At 38.7% G+C, this 23,426-nt stretch overlaps 1 protein-coding gene across 1 annotated transcript in view; it reads right to left on the bottom strand.

Moving 5' to 3' along the window:
* LOC149260318 (eukaryotic translation initiation factor 2 subunit alpha homolog) overlaps window positions 1-23,426 on the bottom strand; it is a 52,666-nt gene that overhangs the window by 572 nt on the left and 28,668 nt on the right. The window contains exons 3-7 of the mRNA XM_089420230.1: window positions 9,422-9,478; window positions 9,233-9,319; window positions 8,997-9,143; window positions 8,654-8,758; window positions 268-366 (exon numbers count right to left, since the gene is read on the bottom strand). Of these exons, the coding sequence (XP_089276356.1) occupies window positions 268-366; window positions 8,654-8,758; window positions 8,997-9,143; window positions 9,233-9,319; window positions 9,422-9,478 (495 nt within the window). The remainder of the gene's footprint in view (window positions 1-267; window positions 367-8,653; window positions 8,759-8,996; window positions 9,144-9,232; window positions 9,320-9,421; window positions 9,479-23,426) is intronic.

Raw genomic sequence — 23,426 nt, forward strand, 5'->3', positions numbered from 1 at the left:
GAGAGATTAAAAAACAGAAATAACAAGTACAGATACAAAAGACTGCTCATCAGCAGCCAACAAGCTGGAGTAAACTAGGGTGAGTTCATATGAGAGAGCTTCCAAACCCCTTATGACCCTACCTCAGATAGAAGATGTGCATTGACATACCCAGAGAAAAAATGCCTCTAAGCATTAGAGTATTCAATGATCTTACTTTCCACATAATTTCTGAGAATTATGAGCATTTTGTAAAAATAAATGATTCAAAGAGGGTAAAGAACTTACCGCCCGAGGAGCTTCCTTAACCATTAATTTGCCCTTGTGCTTCTCAATTTCTTTTGTACATGCTTTGATGGCCAAATCTAGTACAGATATGCCTTGCTCCTGAAGATCAACAATTAGCCCAAAATTTGAGTCCAAAAATCCAATCTAATTGAAACGTTACACAATAAGGATATGGTCCAGAAAATGTTTCTTTTGATTAAATGTAGAGAAATCATGCACCAGTAACAAATTAAGCCATGCCCTTTGGAAAGATGGATCAAATAAAACTAAAAGAAAGATGTATAAAAGATCCCAACACTGCCAAAAGAAGAACTGGGACCAAAAAGCAATGCAGAATGGAATGGGTGACCTTTAGGAAGAGCAGAATATTAGTTCTCATATTATCATCATCACTCGATGAAAATCTTTATTTCTATTTAAATTTAAATGCATTTTACAAGCAACAGTACTCAAAGGTGTTGGTGATGGTTCTAGCATTGGACAGGAACTTCCACATAAGTCTGGTGTCGGACGTGTGAAGGCTGTTCAAAAAGGTCCTTTCTAAAAATGTCCTTTCAATTTTGTAATTCAATTTGATTGAAGTTAATTGTTAAACTCAGGAGTTTTTTTATAGTGAGTTGATTAATGTCTAATAAAATGTGAAGTATTATATTACCAATTTAAATATAATCTCCACTGTTAATTGGGATTTAATCTCAACCATCAATCTCATTTAGACATTATAGAATTATGGAGACATAGTCCCATCAACATAATTTAAATCTCCACTGTTGACTGGGATTTAATCTCAACCATCAATCTCATTGACAAATTAAAATTATGGAGACATGGTCATCAACACTATGTTATAAAAGAAAGACAAATTGAAAGAAAAAGATGCAGAGTGTGATACACAAGGTGTTAGAAAAACAAAAGTGTGAGAGTGAAAAAGGATTTTCACTCTATGTGCAAGTCCAAAAGAGAAAAAGAGGAAACAATGTGAGCAGCAAAAAGAGATTAATACAATTCTCAGAAATTGAAGGGGCTGTACACAGCAGGTGCAGAGGCAACTTCAAGAGGCCATATAACCCATCAAAAGAGAAGAGCGGGAGGGCTTTTACAGCAGGTCTTGGCAGCAACGTGCAGGCTGTACAGTGGACCAAAACAGACAGGTTTTGGTGTAATTCTTTTATTGTCTTCTCAATGGGCTTTTTCCCAATTTGGGAGCCCTTGTAAGCTTGGAGTAATTTTAATGAAAATCTGATATTCGAAGAGCAGAAATTTCTGTGTATTTTGGAGATTAGTTTCCTTTAGCTTCTGCTGAATTTTATTTCCAGTTAAATTTCCAGCAAGTGTACTTTATTCTATGAGCTGAAGAATTCAGTCTAAATTAATTTTTCAATAAGAAAATCATAAGGAATTAACTTACCTACGTTGTTGCAATAGAGATTTTGTTAATTTTAGATAACATTGGTATGTTTTATGCTCAAGAGCAATTTACTTCATTTTTTCTTATTAGCCCAAATCAATTTGCAGATTAGCAATCACATTAACATGATAGTAAATGCAAATAGAACATAAATAAAAAGCACAAGCCAAGACAAGAGGACACAATATTTGGCAGATGCAGGGAAAAACCCCAATGTGGGGAAACCCTTTGATCAAGTCTTCTTATTATTCTTCAAAATTTCAGCAGAGAGAGAGTACAATATACAAAATTCTTTTGCCCAAATACAGTCAAATCTGTCCAGTCAAACTGCAGTCAACAGGATGCCCTAACCAGAAAGTCAATGCTGGTCAAATCAGCAGAATTACTCCTCCAAATCAGCTTGGTCAGACCCAGTCAATTCGACCTCCAAGAATAGTCCAAATCAGCCCAAAACAGTCCTGAAAATATCAGTCAACGCAGAGTCAAACCTGCGGTCAAACTTGCTGCGGTCAACGCTGGTCAAACAACACAGAAAATCTCGGTTTCTGTGCCAAAAAATGTGGTCTGCCCAAACAGAAATAATACCACAAAAATCACAGTCAAACAAGGTCAACGCTGGTCAAACTTCCTGCAACTTGGTCAACACTGGAAACAGAAAATCACAGTCAAACTTGGCACGTGTGGAGGAGAAGAAGGCTGCCCTGAAGTTGTACGACCCAATCAGATGAGAGAGAGGTGTGAGAATGAATGATGTCCAAATGAGGTAGATGGACCTTCTATTTATATGCAACGTTGAGGATGAAAAGACTTGTCTTTTGGGCTGACCTTGACAATTTGTCCATAAATGAAATAAATTCATAATTCCATTTGTACATGTCAGAATGAGATGATCTTTAAATCAATCCTACAGTCTCAGAAACAGGAATCCAATAAAAATATCAGCTTCATCATATCAGCGGTCCAAGGTGGACTTTGGTCCTAGTTGCCAAATTTAATAGATTTTAACCTATGTTACCGGATCCGGCAGCAGGAGAGGGTAGATAGGCGGATCTGTGGATCTGATCCGGATCTGGATCCGGATCCGCCGAAATACGGCAAAAAAATGGCACCTGGTGGATCAGATTTGCACAGAAACGGATCTTGCTGTCAGATGCCTTTCCATACGGTAAGTAACCCCTCGTTGCCGGAAACGCCCAAATGAAAAGTGGAAAATCCGAAAAGTGGAAATTAGAAATCGCAGAGAAAATCGGAAATGAGAAATTAGGTTTGGTAATTTAGGCTTTTAACTTTTATGCGGGCAGCGAACTTTAAAAAGCGGCGCGGTGGTCCCTATTTGTCTAGACAGGCAGAACAGGTGAACTCGTTTTCAATTTTTAAATTTTCTTGTGCAGTGAACTCGCCGTCCAGTCGCAGTCGCTATTGCAGTTTAGGGTGAACTCGGTTTGTCGCAGGCACGGGGAAGTTTACTGTTTGGCATTTGAACCAGGCATGGTGAAGTCAATTTTGGTGTGACGGCAGCATATGTCCGAGTGAACAGGGGTGTGTTTGACCGGCTATCCGCTGAATTAAATCACGACTTTGGCCAGCATTTATTTTGATGTTTGGCTCGACTGACCAAGGTAGGATTCTGAACGTTGAATTCTGCAATTTTTAATTTTAATTTTTTTGGTATGTATATATTTTTTTGGTATCGTATAATTATAATTTATTATTAAAACTTAACCAACAATGGCTTCCAGTATTCTCAGATAGATAGTCTACAATGACCATATCTACATTTATATTTTTTCCTCATGATCTTCAGTCATCAATATAACTTATGACCATCATATAATTCGACTAGATTCGAATGTATGCTTTAATAGTCAAAATATGAGGTTCGATGTTGTGAGAAACAATCGTAAAGTATATTATTATATTTTTTTTTGGTAATGTATTTGTTTGTAAGCACTGAGTTAAGGTGACTGTTGTCCATAATTCGCAGCTTTAATTTTCTCCTTAATGACCTTAATTTTACAAACCTGCAGCTTTAGCCTTTTTGGTAACAGTAAGCACTGCCTTTGTATGGTTCTTCTGGCTTGTGTTGGGCAGTAAACCAGTTAATCTCAGCCATAGAAATTAATAAATTATACACAGTAGCTGTTATAACGTATAGTCCTGAGTTTTGCCAGCAAGCTATTAAAATTTAAAACTTAAAAGGTCAAGTTTATCATTATGTCTTGTAATGCCCATCAGCTGTTATGAAGGTCAGACTTCCATTTGATTTATGCTGTAGAGTCTAGATTGATGGAAGAGGCATATGCCCTTATTTATAATTTTATTGAAAGTATATTTATAATTTTATTATTATCATTATAGCATGACCTTAATTATGATATCATATCGTGTGTTATATGAAGTGTATTTTAATTTTTAATTGTGTATTGATGATAATATTAATAATTTAATATATTATAATTTGAATTGTATGTGCAGTAAGGTAACCCCTATAGACCATTATCACTATGGAACCATCACAACATGCGCAGAGTGAAGGGAAAATCATCAAAACAGATCCAAAATCTCCTCTATGGCAGTATGTGGAGATTATTGGAAAAAATTTCAGAGGTGGTTCATTTAAATGGAAAAGTAATGAATGCCAGGATATCAAAAATGGCTCATATACTAGACTGAAAGCCCATCTCACTGATCAAACTAACACAGGGATGCAAGTATGCACCGAGCCAAAACATGCAAATGGCAAACCTGGCCAAGGTTTGAGTCCTGAAAAATGAAATTCTTGCATCTTTGCAAGAAGTTGCTGATAGGAAGTTTGTTCAGGGAAAACACCATGTGCAAAGCTCTACAACTAGGCCTCCATTGTCATCTAAGCCTGCTGCCACAACTAATAAAAAGCCCACTCTAGGCCCTCTTGAAGCAGTGTTCAATAATCAAGGTAGAGACATAGCCGATGAACATGTAGCTCGTTGCATCTATGCAAATGGGCTAGCATTCAACTTGGTGCGTTCCCCTTATTGGCAACAAAGGATTAAGGCTACTAATGAAGCACCAAAAGGGTACAAAAGCCCTGAATATGAAAATGTTCACGCTACTTTGTTAACATCAGAGAGACAATCTGTGGATAGACAGCTACAGGCAATCCAGGATACATGGGGAAAAACAGGTGTGTCCATCATTTTTGATGGATGGAGAGACCAAAGAAACCATCCATTAATTAATGTTGTTGCAGTATGCCCCAAGGGGCAATGTTTTTGAAGGTTGTTGATTGCAGTGGAATAGAGAAAGATGCATCTTTCATATACACAATTCTTATTGATACAATAGAAAGTGTGGGGCCACATAATGTTGTCCAAGTCATTACGAACAACGCACAGGTTTGTAAAGATGCAGGTTTGATTGTGGAGGGTCGATATAATCACATCTTTTAGACTCTGTGTAGTACATTCATTGAACCTTATGCTTGCCAAAATTGGTGAGATTGAATGGATTAATGAAATATATGTAGCATCAAAAGAAGTTCAAATGTTCATAACAAATCATTCAATGTCCCAAGCCATTTATCGAGGTTTTGCAAAGTTGGAGCTACTGAAGGTGCTTTTTTTTAATCAATATTATTTTTATTGGAAATTCTTATTTTTAATTACAGATTTATATATGGTTTCTCATTTGAGATTGGACTTTTTGAAACTTGTAGATTGTTGAAATTCGTTTTGCCTCCCACACTCTTGTCATAAAGAGACTTGTGGAGGTGAGACAAGCACTACAAGCAATGGTCATTGACCCTCTTTGGGAATCATGGAAGACTTCCACTTCTGATAGAAGGCAAAAAATCATGTCCATCATTCTTGATGATGCATGGTGGGACAAGGTCCAATATCTTCTACGGTTCACTGAACCAATCTTGACCTTGATTAGGGCATTTGATACAGATACACCTTGCTTGGGGGAAGTTTATGAAAACATTGATAGTATGTTGGAGAGGATAAAAGAAATTCTCAGGGCAAGTGAAAAGGACCCTTATGAAACATTCTATTATTTAGTGAAAGACATAGTTACAGAAAGGTGGAACAAAATGACCACACCATTACACATTTTGGCATAGGAATTGCACCCTAAATACTATCATTCTAAAATTTGTCTTTACCTGGTAGAACAACACCAAACAAAGATTCTGAAGTGGTACAAGGACACAAGACAGCTTTGAAGAAAATTTATAGAGATATGGGAGTTGCAATGGAAGTCCACCAAGAATTTGAAGGGTTTGTACAGTCTATTGGTAGCTTTTCAGATCCAGTAGTTATGGATAATTGAGGGCATCTTGATCCTATTACTTGGTGGGGCTTCCATGGTGGAGATAGCATTCATCTCTCTACTCTAGCCACCAGGTTGTTATCACAGGTTGCTATTACTCATCAACTGAGAGGAATTGGAGTACATATGGCTTTATCCATTCAATGAAGCAAAACAGACTGGGAGCAGCAAAGGCTGAGGACCTTATTTATGTTCATTTCAACCTTCGTCTTCTATCACATATTGAACCATAGTATAAAAAAGGTCCGAGCAAGATGTGGGATGTGGAGCCTGAGATCTCTGACTTGAACCTGACACTGAATGCCATAACTCACCTTAACCTACTTGAGGATATTTGTTCCACCACCAGTCCAGCCTTACTGATGCAACTTCCTACATTCCAAGACCCCCATCATCTATTCATGATGCAGAGTTGCAATATGCAAAAGATATAGATCCATTTGAGGATATGTAAATGTATTTACTATTATCATTTATGATATTATGAATCATGATCCTTTCTATTACTTTGTATGAGGGACGATGCATCATTTCAGTGTTTCAATCTTCATATTTATCATTCAATGTTCTAAAAGTGTTTGATGGTTTCATGGAGTATTTGATTTTTTAGCTCTAAAGTGTTTTTTAAAATTTAAAATATATATATATATATATATATATATTGTACATGATGTATCCTTGCCGTATCCAGATCTTGGATTTTCAAAAAACTAGCGGATCTAGCGGATCCAGATCCGTATCCGTATCTGAATCCTAGTAACATAGATTTTAACAGTGTCAATCATCCATCTAAACACTCTCAAAGAGAATGCTTGATATGCAATTTACAAACCACATTGCTGAAAAGGATGTTTAGCAGACCACAAATTTCCATTGATCACCAGTCAATAGCATAAGCAGGTCCTACAAACAACACAGCTATGAACAAAGATGTTCAAATCAATTTAACTTCTAGGGTCTAAGAATGATTGCAGGTGATAGTGTATGTATAAATCATGCTATAATTTATTCTATGTTGCACCAATATTCAGGGACGAGGGATGGAGCGACAGGTTTCAAGACATGGAGAAGATACAGAGTGCTGGGAATGGAACAAAATTAGGAAACAAACAAATATTAAAAAAAAAAGGATTCTAAAACATAAGACTATAATTATAATACAGATAAATCCAAATGGGAATTCTTAAGTAACATGTCCAATGGACCCTGTCTGAGTGGATACTAAAACCCTGATGAAAAGAATAGAAATATGGTACAAGAACCATCCAAAAATGTGAGTCAATACTTTGTTGCCATTGTCACCCATTACAAAAACAAATTCAGTCTTCTGCCATGCGCTACACAGATCAAATTTGTCGTGGTCTACAAGTTGAAACAGTCTGTTTTATTTTGAATAACCAGTGCTACATGGGCACCGATTGTGATGGAGGATGTCCAGCCGTCCCCAAAACCATCTCGGGGATATCTGGGGCATCCTTGCTATGCAGAAGACAACCTTGTTTTCAAGGGAAACATTTAGCAGAATTGGAGAGCATCCACTGTGTCCCTGCGAATGTCCCCTGTAGTCCCAAATTCCAAGAACAGGGAAATCCAGGGGATACAATCTCCAGTGGTGAGGATGGGTTCAAGTTGATTTTATTAACAGGTTGACATCTCTATTTGTGACAGAATCTCACTTCTATATACAGTCTCATTCCCAAGATCCTCCACAAAGTAACAAATATAGTCATCTATAACTTACACCGAGAATATGAAAATCAATTTGATCATACAACACACACAACCAAGGGCCGAACCAATGTTATATTTATAGTTATGGAAAATTTATCGCCAAGAGTCCAGAATATATATTATGGGCAATGTTGGAAAATATACTTTATAAAAAAAAATATAAATTAAAGAAAAAAATCATAATCAATTTTCAATTTTTTCAACATTTAATTTTTTAAAGCAACAACAACATCAAACACATTGCTACATCTGTATGAAAATAAAACCGATATGACAAATGTCAAGTGGTATGTCACACATCAATACTGAAATATAATATCCGTTCTGAGTCACAATGACAAATCCTGACAGGATGGCACAAAATGACATCAAAACAAAAATAAATATATCTTATGAAATGAATTCACTGGATAAAATTTCCCCTTCTTTACTTGATGGAAAATGGTAGTATCCTCAGAACTCAAATTCCCTAACTCACTTTGGCAAAGTGAGAGTTCAAAAACCAAGAATCTGGCTAAAAGGCAAGATTGTTGCGGACAGGTTGATAATTTCCATCAACTCACAATAATTACTGAAATTATAACGATATTTTGAAATTATTGCAACAATTTCAAGAGATGAAATTATCACAATAATTATCGCCAACATCATGAGCTTCAGGAATGACTCCCAATATATTATGATATGGGTGAAGTATCACTGATAAACATAACACTGGAATGGACAAAAACACTACACATTGAAGTTTGCCCCAGAAAGCTTGCAATTTTTTAGTTTTCCTATTCATCAAAAAGAATTAGCACTACTAGAAAAATAGACTGGCACTAAATGAAAAAGCATCAACACAACAAAACTGATCAGTAATGCATGTTTTAACTCAACCACTGTTTAAGATCATAACTACCGAAGTCTTTATTCAATGAATTTGAAACAGACCTTGTCAAGAGTTTGAGTAGTAAGCACATAGAGAGGTGGAGCAACCAATTTGATCTTGACTGGGCAATCATCATTACCAGCAGCTTCAGCCTTTCTCATTGCCTCCTGTAAAGATATTTAAAACAAAAAAATAAAAAACAACACATACTAAGGACTATCTAACCATAATTGATGCAACACTAGTACGTTCAATCCTAACTTTAAAGTGATTACTGATTATCCAAACAAATGAAAATTTCATGAAATGCATCTCCTCCTAGTAACCATGAAATCTTACGATAGCAAATTCCAATAAGCATCTATTTTATCTTCTACGCTAGACATTGATAGTGACACCCTTTACCTTGATGTGAAGCACACCATCAAATTGAAAACACTTCATCTCAATGTCTGCTCGGATTTTCAAAGGTTGTGGTGTCATTCGCCTTCTAATATTCTTTACTAATGCTTCTTTAACCTCATCTGACATAGCTGGTACCACTTTTGTCACCTGAAAACATGTTTGTTTAGTAAATTGCGAATAAAATTGAAGAACAAATCACCCAACAATATAAAACCATCGATATTTTAAGAACCAACCTCTTGTCCATCAGGGCCTATCTCTTTGACTTCCCTGGTTAGCAAACTCAAGACTGAATCTGGATCTGTAACTATCACCTTAAATGCCTGCCACAATTAGAGTGCCTATAAATCAGATATAAGTTACAACATATTTTATCACATAGAGGAGAAAAAAAGTAGAGATGGTATGGAAGTAGCATGACATACCTCAAAAGCATGTCCATATTTTCGGTACAAAGGCCAACCAACATGGATGTATAGATCCTACAAACAGAAACAATATAGCAAGAATTTAGATATGACAAAAACATGCAATGAAATACCAGAAATAAATAAATAAATAACTACTTTCTGAGGGTATCTACTTAATGAGACATCCATCCACATGAATACAATAAGCTAAGTTAATCAAGTCAATGCATCACAACAGACATTTGAACCCAGGTCCAAGTGAGAATGCTGCTATGCAAAATCCACTGTTCAAATCTCTCTGGTTACAATGTGACTGTCACTGTGCTAATGCCCTCCAAATCTATGTTACTATTAGAGGTCTCAGGTCTCAACCTCTCATAGTTTGAAAGTGAAAAATGACATCATGGAGGTTTAGGTTTTGGTTTTATAGGGTTTGGGTTTACTTTCTGTGAATGCGAACCCCTAATTCATCGCCTTTCCCACCATACACCCTTCAATTTCCCATGGGGCTTTGCTTTTTTATATTCCATTGACCTTTTGTTTTTGAAAAAGGATTTGTTTCCTCTTCCTGGAAATTTATCCATCACATGCCAAACTGTTTCTATTTACAGGCAGGAAACAGTTCCAAAATGGTTTGGAGATTCAGTGATTCTGGTTTGGTGAATCAGTGATTTGGCACCTTCCCTAGGAGATTCCAGTACTATGTTTTTTTTGAATTTAAATTTTAAACACACAATAACAATCTGCCTAGTTTATTTAGGATATTCACTGCAAGTCTTAGTTAGCCAGCCAGAACTAACTTATTTGATGTTCATGTTAATGAACTCAGAGTACTCCTGTATTAGTTATCAATGAAAATAAAATCTACAATTATAAGAGCTACATAGAACAAGCCTTTGCAGCCAAGCACAAATACAAAGAGAGGCAAAATTTTAATCAAAGGCATGTTGGCACCAGTGAAAGGCAACTGTTATTGACAGTAACGACGGGAAGCTGAATACTTTACATTCGTGACAGGTGATTCAGGTTTAGCAGGGGTAAAGCATAGTGCTTGGGCCAAGCTGAACGACAAGACATGGCAGGTTTGGAAGAATGTGAAGGGAATCTCTTGCTGACCTTATACAGGTTGAAGCGGATGAAATAAGAGAACCCACAGATTCGAAATAAACATGAAGTCTTGGAAAGGAATGTTGAAGACAAACTTCTTCGACTTGGTTGGGCAATAGAGCAGAATGAAGCTGCAGATTGCAATGACAAAGAAGAGGAATCCGTGATGTTTGAGGATGTTGCAGATATGACAACGATAGAGAAGGAACTTGAAATTGATCAAGTTGGACTAGGATCGTGCAATTTGCAGACATTGTTGGATGAGGAAACTCATATGGAGGAGCCTCATGATGAAGTAAGTACTACTTATACTTGTGTTTCAGTGAGACTTTTGGAAGATGAACCGTATGCAGGGAAGAGCAAAATCAGTTTGCCGATGCAAGGGAAGATCTTACCATGGATGTCTACGACGAGACCTTGTATGGAGAGGCTAGAACCATTGACTGTTGCAGGACTTGTTGGGGCTGTTTGTGACCTTATGGTAGAAGGTGCAAAGGCCCGTGACAAGGGAGGAACATGATGATTGTTGCGAAGGAATGGGTCATGCTTTAGCCACATGGAGAATTGGCTAAGTGTTCGGCATGATTCATGGACAGATTGAAGAAGGGCACACACTTGAGTATGATGATACTTGGGTGGACTTCTCATGGCCAAGACCAAGAGGAAGTCTTGGTGGAACCTTTAGTGGGGGAGCCATGGTGGAAGAGACTCATGTGATGATGATACGGTTGGGTGACCAAGTTCACTAGACTGGATTGCAGACTTGGATGAAAATGACCGATTGTTGTGATGGGTCTACCTAGTTGGACAGCATGAGCAACTTGAGTCATGGACATCAGGTTAGAGACATGGAGCATGGCAGTCTTATACAGGGACATTATGCAGAAGCACTTGTAGAGGTGTCACTTATGGGCATCCAATGAGGAGTGCCAGGGCGGGGATGTTTTGCAGGTGGATTTGCTGATGTGACATGGAGATGTTTTACTTATGAGCCGATGGATAGGTTGTGCACTCTTGTACAACAAGGCCATGGACTGGTTGGATTTGTGAGCAGACTATGGAGCATTCCTACTACATGGAAAGCTGAGGCATCTTGCAGAGACCTTTGGGCCAAGACATGTATGCTTGCTAGGGTGTTCGTTGGAGATGACTCATGGAGCTCCTGATGACATGAGGTTGTGACTTTCAGGGACTTCACATTATGGTGGAGTTGGAGGATCTGATACATTGAGGAGCTGAGGTCAGGGACTTTGATGCAGGATGGGATGCATACTTTTGAGTACATGTATGAGTGTGCTTGAAAGAGTGACTTGATGTGGAGGATCGATATGAGACACTTTGGAGTGATGGAGTTACAACGATGATGATGCCTTGGTGGCAACACTTGGGCATGAGTTGAGCCGAGACTTAAACACTTTTAACATATGGGAGCTAATTGATCTATGATCATGGGCAGCACATGGAAGATGAGACAGGTGTATATTTGTTTCTGCGACAGACTTGAGGGATGGCACATTGCAAATATGATGGAGGTTGCTTCATGAACCTAGATGTGGCACATCGAGAGTCGAGTTTGATGAGAGGATCTCTTCATATTAAGGAGATGGATTTTATACATATGGATGATCATGTTGGATAGATGCGACTGATTTCATGCAGCACATTAATACCAAACATCATGGACAGCATGTTGCAGATGAGATGAGGACTACTTCATGGACCTGGACATGGTTTATATGGATGGATTCTTGATCGAGTTGATGTTGTGACAAGAGTCTGAGAAACGACTGATGATGGCATGAGAATGTGCATTCTCATGGTTTGAGCGTGACAGTTGGATTAGCTACCCGACTAGTTCGAGTCATGAGGGCTAGCAGTGTACAAGAGATGTGTTAGCATTGTGTTGGAGTATCATGATAGCAGTTCACACGATGACGATACATGATGAGGTCGGCACGATATGTTGCAGTAAGCATGTAGCTTGAGTTGGAGGGGCCAGCCTTCCACAATGGAGCAGTATGTGGAGATTGCAACAAAAGGTGGTTGATGATCATGGATTGAGGAGACTTTCCGATGTATGACATACCGGTGGGTTATATGCCTTGGTATGGATATCTTGGTGACAGATGGTTGCTGAGATGAGAGATTGTCGAGGACGACAATGACTTCAAGTGGGGGAGAATGTAACGCCCACGAGCTGCAGAGCTGAAAGAACGAGGCTATATGCGAAATTGGCTAAGTGTGGAAGAGGACGAAGATTTATAAGGTTAGGCGGTCCCGGGTGGGGGTGCCCAACGTATGGGTCGACGTGCGAAATTGCCAAACGGTTGTCTGAACGGAGGTCGGCTGGGCGAGCCTACATGAGGAAACCATGGCGATGAAACATATAAGTGGATGGCTTGGAGGAGTCATTCAACCATCAAGGAATCAACGCACAAGTTCACAGCGTTCAAGGGAGGATGGAGGGAAGAAGTGTGAGCTGGTCTGAAATCCGGGAGAAGGTGCAGGCAGACGAGTGCAGGGCCTAAGCACCCGAGCCGAAACAGGTCATTCGAAGGCGTTCGTGCAGGAGGTTGTTCGAGGGCATTCATTCAAAAATTCGTTCGAGGGCGTCATGCAAGAAAGTCGTTTGAGGGCGTCGTTTAGAAAGTCGTTCGAAGGCGTTCGGGCAGGGTTGTTCGAGGTCGTTTGAGGGCGTTCGTGTAGAGTTGTTCGAGGGCGTTCAGGCAGGGTTGTTCGAAGGCATTCGACGGCGTTCATGCAGAGTCGTTCGAGGGCGTTCGTGCAGGGTCGTTTGAGGTCGTTTGAGGGCGTTCGAGAAGGATCGTTCGAGGTCATTCGAAGGCGCGGCAGGGCGTCCAGGCGAACAACACGAGTTGGTGAACAGTGGTTCGAGCGAAGTCTTGAACGGGCATGCACAGTGAATGACTCGCCGGTGGAGACTTGGCAAGTTGGGTGTTCAGTAGGAGCGCTAGACGAGTTAGACGAGTTGAACGAAACGCATTCGGGTGAACATGTGGAGGCAAACGAGGAGTTAGGCAGAGTTGTTCGAACGACCGTGTGGGCGTGCCAACGAGCTGGCTGAACGCGTTGTGCCAGGAAATGTAAAAATATTCTAAGTGTAAATTTGGGGTTTCCTCAAGATTGAACTTGTATATTGATATATTATTATTACAGGCAGACTCATTACATAGAGTTTCCCCTCCCAGTTATACTATTGTGTATTTCATGCTAATGCTAATTCATGGTGTAATGAAGTTAATATGATGAATGGTATAACGAAAGATATGCTTAGCAGTTGGAAAATAAACTAAGTATAGAAAGTAGGCGTAATCCATGAACGCAAGTATTGGTGAAAAGAAAGTGGTCGGTGGTGCCGCACCTCCTATAGTGCGGTTGGAAGAGTAGCGCCAGTGTAGGGGCGTGACAGGTGATTCAAGTTTAGCAGTGGTAAAGCATAGTGCTTGGCACTATGGCATCATTTCCAACAACGGAGCAGAAGCTTAGGCTCCATGACAATGACTCAAAATAGAAAAAGGCATTGGCATGCAACCGATTATAGTGATAGGAGACCCCAAGACTATTATCCATCACATTGTCTACAATTCAGAGCATGCTGAAAGTCCTCTAGCTTCAATTCTGGAACAAAGTAAACAAGAAGTGAGCTCCCTTTCCTCCATCAAATTCTATCTTGTCTTTTGGGAAAACAACCGACAAGCAGACCAGAGAGTTGTCTTTGGCTCAACGCTAAAACAGCAGCAGTTTGTGTCCAATCATCCAATGGCACGTTATATCAACAATCTATCCCCTAATCAATGAATAGTGCCAAGACACATTTAATGGTTTTAACCCGTCACACGGCAAGCTACAACGAATTTCATAAACCATCACTGGCATGCAATCTAAACGAAATCAACAAAGATACGATCTGTAATGTGAAGGGAAAGGAGTCCCTTACTCGTATGCTCCATGCATTTAAGTCATGTATTTATCACCTGTTGTCTCTAATTCCTCTGGAGTATCATGATAGCAGTTCACACGATGACGATAAATGATGAGGTCGGCACGATATGTTGCAGTAAGCATGTAGCTTGAGTTGGAGGGGCCAGCCTTCCACAATGGAGCAGTATGTGGAGATTGCAACAAAAGGTGGATGATGATCATGATTAAGGAGACTTTCCGATGTATGACATACCGGTGGGTTATATACCTTGGTATGGATATCTTGGTGACAGATGGTTGTTGAGATGAGAGATTGTCGAGGACGACAATGACTTCAAGTGGGGGAGAATGTAGCACCCACGAGCTGCAGAGCTGAAAGAACGAGGCTATATGCGAAATTGGCTAAGTGTGGAAGAGGACGAAGGTTTATAAGGCTAGGCGGTCCCGGGTGGGGGCGCCCAACGTATGGGTCGACATGCGAAATTGCCAAACGGTTGTCTGAACGGAAGTCGGCTAGGCGAGCCGGCATGAGGAAACCATGGCGATGAAACATATAAGTGGATGGCGTGGAGGAGTCATTCAACCATCAAGGAATCAACGCACAAGTTCACAGCGTTCAAGGGAGGATGAAGGGAAGAAGTGTGAGCTGGTCTGAAATCCGGGCGAAGGTGCAGGCGGACGAGTGCAGGGCCGAAGCACCCAAGCCGAAACAGGTCATTCGAAGGCGTTCGTGCAGGAGGTTGTTCGAGGGCGTTCGTTTAGAAAGTCGTTCGAGGGCGTCGTGCAGGAAAGTCGTTCGAGGGCGTCGTTCAGAAAGTCGTTCGAAGGCGTTCGGGCAGGGTTGTTCGAGGTCGTTCGAGGGCGTTCGTGTAGAGTCGTTCGAGGGCGTTCGGGCAGGGTTGTTCGAAGGCATTCGAGGGCGTTCGTGCAGAGTCGTTCGAGGGCGTTCGGGCAGGGTCGTTTGAGGGCGTTCGAGGGCTTTCCGGCAGGATCGTTCGAGGTCGTTCGAGGGCGCGGCAGGGCGTCCAGGCAAACAACACGAGTTGGTGAATGGTAGTTCGAGCGAAGTCTTGAACGGGCATGCACAGTGAATGACTCGCCGATGGAGACTTGGCAAGTTGGGCGTTCAGTAGGAGCGCTAGACGAGTTGAACGAAACGCGTTCGGGTGAACATGTGGAGGCAAACGAGGAGTTAGGCAGAGTAGTTCGAACGACCGTGTGGGCGTGCCAACGAGCTGGCTGAACGCGTTGTGCCAGCAAATGTAAAAATATTCAAGTGTAAATTTGGGGTTTCCTCAAGATTGAACTTGTATATTGATATATTATTATTACAGGCAGACTCATTACAGAGAGTTGCCCCTCCCAGTTATACTATTGTGTATTTCATGTTAATGCTAATTCATGGTGTAATGAAGTTAATATGATGAATGGTATAACGAAAGATATGCTTAGCGGTTGAAAAATAAACTAAGTATAGAAAGTAGGCGTAATCCATGAACGCAAGTATTGGTGAAAAGAAAGTGGTCGGTGGTGCCGCACCTCCTATAGTGCGGTTGGAAGAGTACCGCCAGTGTAGGGGCGTGACAAGTGATTCAGGTTTAGCAGGGGTAAAGCATAGTGCTTGGCACTATGGCATCATTTCCAACAACGGAGCAGAAGCTTAGGCTCCATGACAATGACCCAAAATAGCAAAAGGCATTGGCATGCAATCGATTATAGTGATAGGAGACCCCAAGACTATTATCCATCACATTGTCTACAATTCAGAGCATGCTGAAAGTCCTCTAGCTTCAATTCTGGAACAAAGTAAACAAGAAGTGAGCTCCCTTTCCTCCATCAAATTCTATCTTGTCTTTTGGGAAAACAACCGACAAGCAGACCAGAGAGCTGTCTTTGGCTCAACTCTAAAACAGCAGCAGTTTGTGTCCAATCATCCAATGGCACGTTATATCAACAATCCATCCCATAATCAATGGATAGTGCCAAGACACATTTAATGGTTTTAACCCGTCACATGGCAAGCTACAACGAATTTCATAAACCATCACTGGCATGCAATCTAAACGAAATCAACAAAGATACGATCTGTAATGTGAAGGGAAAGGAGTCCCTTACTCGTATGCTCCATGCATTTAAGTCATGTATTTATCACCTGTTGTCTCTAATTCCTCTGGCTCACCATGGGATAATGGTATCATTGTCTGACAGGTATGTCCAGCCTCTCTGCCAGGTAACAAATCTTCTTGTGTTTCATTTGTTCTCTGGATTACTACTTTGTGCCAGGGATCTTTCAGGAGAGCCACCCCTTTAGTGGATTATTAGCTTGCAGAGATTTAGAAGATTCCAGGCCGGCGTCAAACTTAGAATCAACTGGCAAGACCAGTATGTGGCTCCTGGGATTCGGCAGCATTTGACCCTGAGCTTTGGGAAGCACTGTCAGCACCTGTCAGCACTCTATTCTGGAACAAAGAATTGTGAAGTGTCCAGGAAAGTGGAATGGGTATTGTAGGCAGGGTACAGTACATTTCATTTGCAAAAGCAATTGGTCATACACAGCATCAAATAGACTCCAGGGAATTACAAGAAATATGTTATGTCCTAAGAAGACATGGGAAGCATGTTCACTGCAATGGGTCTTCAATTTATAATCTTGCTTCAAAAACTCGTGAAATTGAAGGTCAGATTACAATGCAGGCAACAGAAATCCCTGGATCTTTGGTGGAATTGAAAAAAATTTGGCAGTTGTGGAATCTAAATGCAATCTCCTTCGAAATTTGGTACTCACTTCACATAGGGGTGACCAGTCTATGGCCTCAAACCAAAGGCTTTCAGTTAACTCATCCAGGGGAGAGTTCAAGGCAGAAGAAACTGTGCACTAGTTTGACAAGGAGATGGTATCTATGAATCGGCAAAATGATCCAGCAAGTACAGGTTTGGATGATGCTGCCGGCTGTTATGCTTTTTGTTAGCTTTCATGTTTTTCAGTAATGTTAGATTATCAAGTATATCTTACAGAATATATAGCATCAAGGAGCACTGGATAATTTCGTACAAGGACAAAGTCGATCTTCATTTTGGGCTTGTAGTAGGACTTTTTATGGGTTATGTAATTGCAATTTTCAAACTCTGGTACTATAGAATGATATCTGATGCAATCTTTGCTGTAGAGTTTTACTTATAATTTGCCCAGTTATTGCAAAAACCTTAAAATTTTAAACAAAACAAAAAACATATACCATTGATGATCAAGATCACTCGGGTGGGAATCTTTATTAATCAGATAGGCCAATGCAGAGGATCGGGATAGACTGGATGAGATTGGGAACTTGGTGACAGAAAACATTATGCCCATGTCATAACCTGAATCTCATGGATATAGCCTAAGTCACCTGTTTCAAGTTCGTGTTTGATTTCAGAGATGTTAAGTCCAGCAAAAAATTCAATGGCGTAAATTTTGAAAATTAAGTTCAAAAAACTCTAAATTTTAAAATTTAAAGATATATCACATATGTGAGCCTAATTGTTACAAATATGTGTTTCCTCCTAGGTTGTTACAGGCTCAAATTTATTTATGGAGGGGGGTTGTCTTCCTATTATTATTAAAATTCAAAGAAATATGATAAAAATTCAATGAAATATGCTAAAAATTCAAAGAAGAAAAATGATAAAATGAAATAAATATGATACATATAATAAATAAAGACATGAATATTGTAAATAAATATGACATATAATAAATATGATAAATAGATATATATGCATATAATAAATATGCAATGTTTACAAAGTTTCCAAGATATGGCGATACAGGAGCGGAGAAACACACTTTGGGGACATGTGGAGACACCCCCCAAATTTTAAAAAACATCACAGGGGGGCAGTGTACATCGATCCCTAGCATAAAGGGCCATCCCTAAGTTTAGAGGCTAGAAATGATAAGCATAAAGTAAAAACAAAAAACCCAAGAAATAACAAAAAAGAACTGCTAACAAATTTGACCCTAAGTGATTCCTACCTCCACACTACTAGATAGAAGAAATCACTACTAAACGGTTGTAGCTTTTGTCTTTTCTTAAAAAAAATTGACGAGGGCGCAACAAAAAGTCCCAATTTTTTTAAGGCGCACACAACCTATTTTCCATCGAAACACTCCTTCCACACTAGCAAAACATTACATCATGTCTTTCATGGAATTTCTCAAAAAGGGTGACATGAAGAAATGTTTCACCAAGTGCCCCCAACAACGAGTGCACAAGCTAAGGAGCACATCCCCAAGTAACACTATAAATATGAAATAAATATGATAAATAAAGATATATGAGAATATGAATAAATAAATACGATAAATATAACCATGCAAAAGGAACTTTGAAGTGTTGCCAAGCAGAGAGTCGAGACTGCAATCGATCCCTAAGTTCTGTATGAGAGGTCCCTCCCTATAGGCTATAAGTTGTGCACCAGTATGAGAGTAAATCATGCACTGTTATTAGAGAGAGTTGAACGATGACCATAATTGAAGTTTGGAGAAAGAGTTGAGCTATGATAGACAGAGATCAACATGAGCTACAAGCTAAGTTACCAGGATTCGGATCCGGATCTGGATCCGCTAGTTTTTTGAAAATCCAAGATCCAGATACGGCAAGGATACGTCAAGTACAAAAAAAAAATATAATAATATTTTTTAAATTAAGAAACAAGTGTAAAAAAAAACACTTTAGAGTTCAAAAATCAAATACTCCCTAAAACCATCAAACACTTTTAGAACTGAAACCATTAAATATATTATAAATATGAAGACTAAAACCATTAAATATATTATAAATATGAAGACCGAAACACTGAAATGTTGCATACTCCCTCAATAAAATTATGTATTGTTTAATTATTACATGTTTTAAAAATTTGGTTAGAATTAGATAAAATATTTTTTTGGTTAGAGGTATATTTTGGTTTAAAATGCTTTTCTAAATGTCTAAATAAGTTCAATCCCATAAAATGTATGAAACACTAGTGACAAATCAAATTAACAATTCCAACAGAATTTTATCAAAATTTAAATAAATTTAACCAAAAAAATCACCAAAATATATTGAAAAAATAAAACAATTAAACAATGAGACTACTACATAAAATTAAAACTGAGTAATTTAAATAAAAATTAAAAATTTCCAAAAAAACCCACATTTAACTATTTTCTAAGTAATCCATAAAGTAAGATATATCTACTAAGATATTTCAATTTTTGGGTATTTATCCCAAAAAAAAGAAAAATAATTAAAATAATTAATTTGATATATGTGTAAAAAAATATTTTATAAACATAATATATATTTTCATTGTAATCAAATATTTATAATTACTGTATTTTATATGTAAACATAATGCTGTAATAATATTGTAATTTTATTTTTATCGTATTGCCTATTGGTTTACACCACGTGTTAAGCTAATGGATTTTATTTTCTTTATATTTTGGGCAAGTCTTCGTGCATTCCAACAAAATTTCACTGTTTTATTATTTTTTTTTAAATTTGGTTTAAAATTGAAAACAACGCCATAGAAACCCATCAAAATTCATATCAATGGAATAAAATTATAGCTTTAAAAAATCAATTAAATCAAAATTAAAATGGCTCATGAGAGGACCTGTAATTGTTTCTGCTGGCATGACGTATGGACCCGTAGCTGTTTCTGCCGGCATCTCGAATGATCAAGAGCACTGGGTTTTTTTGTGCAACAAGAAAACATGTCCAGCTACCATACAGCTGCTACAGAATTTCGATTTAACTCCAAACACCCATTTCAGGGCCCGTAATTGTTTCTGCCGGCATGACGTATGCACCCATAGTTGTTTCTGCCGGCATGACGTATGCACCCATAGTTGTTTCCGCCAGCATGATGAATGATCGAGAAAGCATAGAGCACTGGATTTTTTTGTGCAACAAGAAAACATGTCCGGCTACCATACAGCCGCTACAGAATTTCGATTTAACTCCAAACATCCATTTCAGGGCTTGTGATCCGTTTCAGTTGACAGGGATTCGTTTCCTAATTTCGCTGATCCGCCTGCATGCCATATTTTCTGCGTATTTAGGTGGATCCAGATCCAGATCCGGATCGGATCCGCAGATCCGGGGATCTTGGCCCTCCCCCTGCCGGATCAGGTAACTTAGGCTACAAGTGAAACTAGTGGAGAATTTTGGTTTTTTCCATTTTTAGTTTCAAAAAAAAAATAGAAATGACCCCACAGTTGTTCATATAAATAAAAATATTCCCCCAGTTTAATATGATCCAATTTGAACAAACTCCAAAACTTATTCGCTAAAGTAATTCTTCATTAAGTTTGCCATTCAATTCGGCTTGAGGTTTGGTAAACATTAAAGATTTGCTTGAAGTTCAACTAAGTTCAAACTTGAAGCTTCAAGTTCATCAATCTCATTGACTAAGGTTCTAGCTCACAACCCATAGTAAGCAAACAAGCAGGGGGGTCCCAATGGAGGATAAGTTGATGAATAACAATGTACATCACCACTTAAATGAAGTGGCCCAAATACTTTCAATAAATGATTCGTACCATGCGACATAAGATTATTCTTTTCAAAACCCAACATCCAAATAATCCCCATGATGAAGGAATGCCATGGCAATGGACAAAGCAACAATAGAGAAATGTCAATGTGACAAAGAATACTTCATTGGAAGGGCAGGAAGGACAATTTGTAGGGGTGAATTTCTAGTTATCTTGGAAGAGGCAATGAGAATTGTCACATGCTAAAGATACCACTTGCTATCTCGTTTCCCAAAGTCTCTACCTCTTCATTAAAAAATTATGAAGTCAATCTGTTGTTCCAGGCATTTCGTGAAGCTTTTCAATCCTCTTACCATGTCAGAAGTGCTTTGTTGCCCTTAGAGAAGAGATTGGTCATTATTTGAACTGGAAACTTAGTAACAAGGAGACTGGAGGCAGCTTCCCCTCCCCCCAACCCCAAGAAGCCAAATAACCAAAATAGACAACGAAGACAATGGGATAGGATGTGGAAAGCATTTTCCCAAAAAAATACAAAATAGGGGTTCAAACAAAACATGAAAACCTTGTATCAAAGGGAAAGACTCATTACACGAGAATTCAAGCAAAAATAAAAACTTTCAATAATAAATAATCAACACATGTCAAAGACAATTTTGTGAATTAGGAAAGGAGGGTCAAAAGATTTGCATCGGAAAGGAAGGTTGCAACAATTGCAATTCAAAAGAAGCTCAGAATCCATAGTCTCCAAAACCAACAAGATAAGGTTCACGAGGCAATCAAATCTCTCGATCATAAAATAAGTTATGGATTTCAAACTAAGTTTTTGCCTCTAAGAGACAGATATGGCCATTTGTACATAGTTATATGGTTTCAAGTTCTTTTATTGATAGAAGTGCATTTACCGTGTTTGATTTTGAAATCTTGTTATCAAACAATTAGGTTCAATTCAAATTCCAAAATCTTCCTTGACCAATCTCTAATTAATCCCAACAATCACATCACCTTACATCCAAATTGTTGCTCTCTTGCATACCAAACTAAAGAGAAATGATGGAACATGCGAAAAGATTGGTTCCTCCATGAATTCTCTATATATGGTTAAGTAACAGAGGACCAATCCCGAACAGGACTATCGTGCAAAACAATCTTGGCCCAAATGCTTCTACCTACCTTCTCAGCATATAGAATGTAACGATATTCGCTACCATTACCAAACCAAACAAACGAAAGCAAACCTAGAACAAAACTGAACATTTTTTTTAGGTTTGTGAAACTTCAAACCTCAAGGTCCAAGATCAGCGAACCCTATGTTGGAAATCCGAAATACACGGTGATACTAAGAGGGGATCGTGGGGGTGAATCAGTGTCACTTAGATTTTAATTATTTTCACTTTATTAATGTTAAAAATAAAACCTCATCACATAACCAATCATCAACTCAATGTATAAACACTAAGACTAAAATGAAAATTCAAACTTGAAACTTGAATGCTTTACAAACAATCTTTCAATTTATTACAACCACTTGTGAGAACACCAATCCTTTGTAAGCACAACTTACAAAATTGCAGGCTCCAACTTGTCAAGAAGATGAGGACACTAATCCTCTATAAGCACGAACTTACAAATTTGCAGGCTTCAATCTAGCAACTTGTACTTGACCTTGACAAACTTGTTGTCACATATGTTAGGCAACCTTAATGAATAAGGGTTCAACCTCTCCTTTAAACCAGCACACAGAACTCGACTAGGGCTCAAAACTTGGCCTCTAGAACAAACATCAGTGTGTCAACAAGACAAAACATATTTCAACTTCTTAAAACAAACCTCTCGGCTTGAACAGAATTCGGCCTCTAGAACAAACCTCAGCCTCTCAATAGAGCTAAACTCAGCATCTTTTGAAATAAAACTCGGCCTCCTTTAAACCATAATCAAAACAAACAAAAAAACCTTCAAAAAGTATGCGAAAAACCCTTCCACAACTAAGCAAATTCTTTACAAAAGACTTATCCAACTCACCTTTACTTCACTTAATGGCTCATTAGGTATGAAGCTCAGATCTGCTACTCCTGCTCGCCAAAACATAATCGAACTTTCTTGAGTGGGATCTGGAAATGCTACTTCTCACGCCTATTTATAGTGCATTTAGGGTCTAGGGTAGGGCCATCTTGTCCACTATTTGGGCCGACTTGTGTAACTTGCAAAATGTATAATGAATATTCAAAAATTCGTTTCTCCTCAAAAGTGAGGCGTTAGGAAGCGGCCATATATCATTGGAAAGATCTCAAAACATGTTATTTGACTATGTATATTTATATTTCACTTTGACATCAATAACAAGCATTTTCAACAATCTACCCCTTTGTTGTTGATGGCAATACTTTGATATCTACTTCTTCCAACCACTGCTTCCCCTGTTTGTATTCTCTCCACGTTTCTTGT

This window comes from Pinus tabuliformis, chromosome 6 (genome assembly GCF_031772625.1).
Source record: "Pinus tabuliformis cultivar Carrire ecotype Pingquan chromosome 6, CPIR1, whole genome shotgun sequence".
Classification (NCBI taxonomy): domain Eukaryota; kingdom Viridiplantae; phylum Streptophyta; class Pinopsida; order Pinales; family Pinaceae; genus Pinus; species Pinus tabuliformis.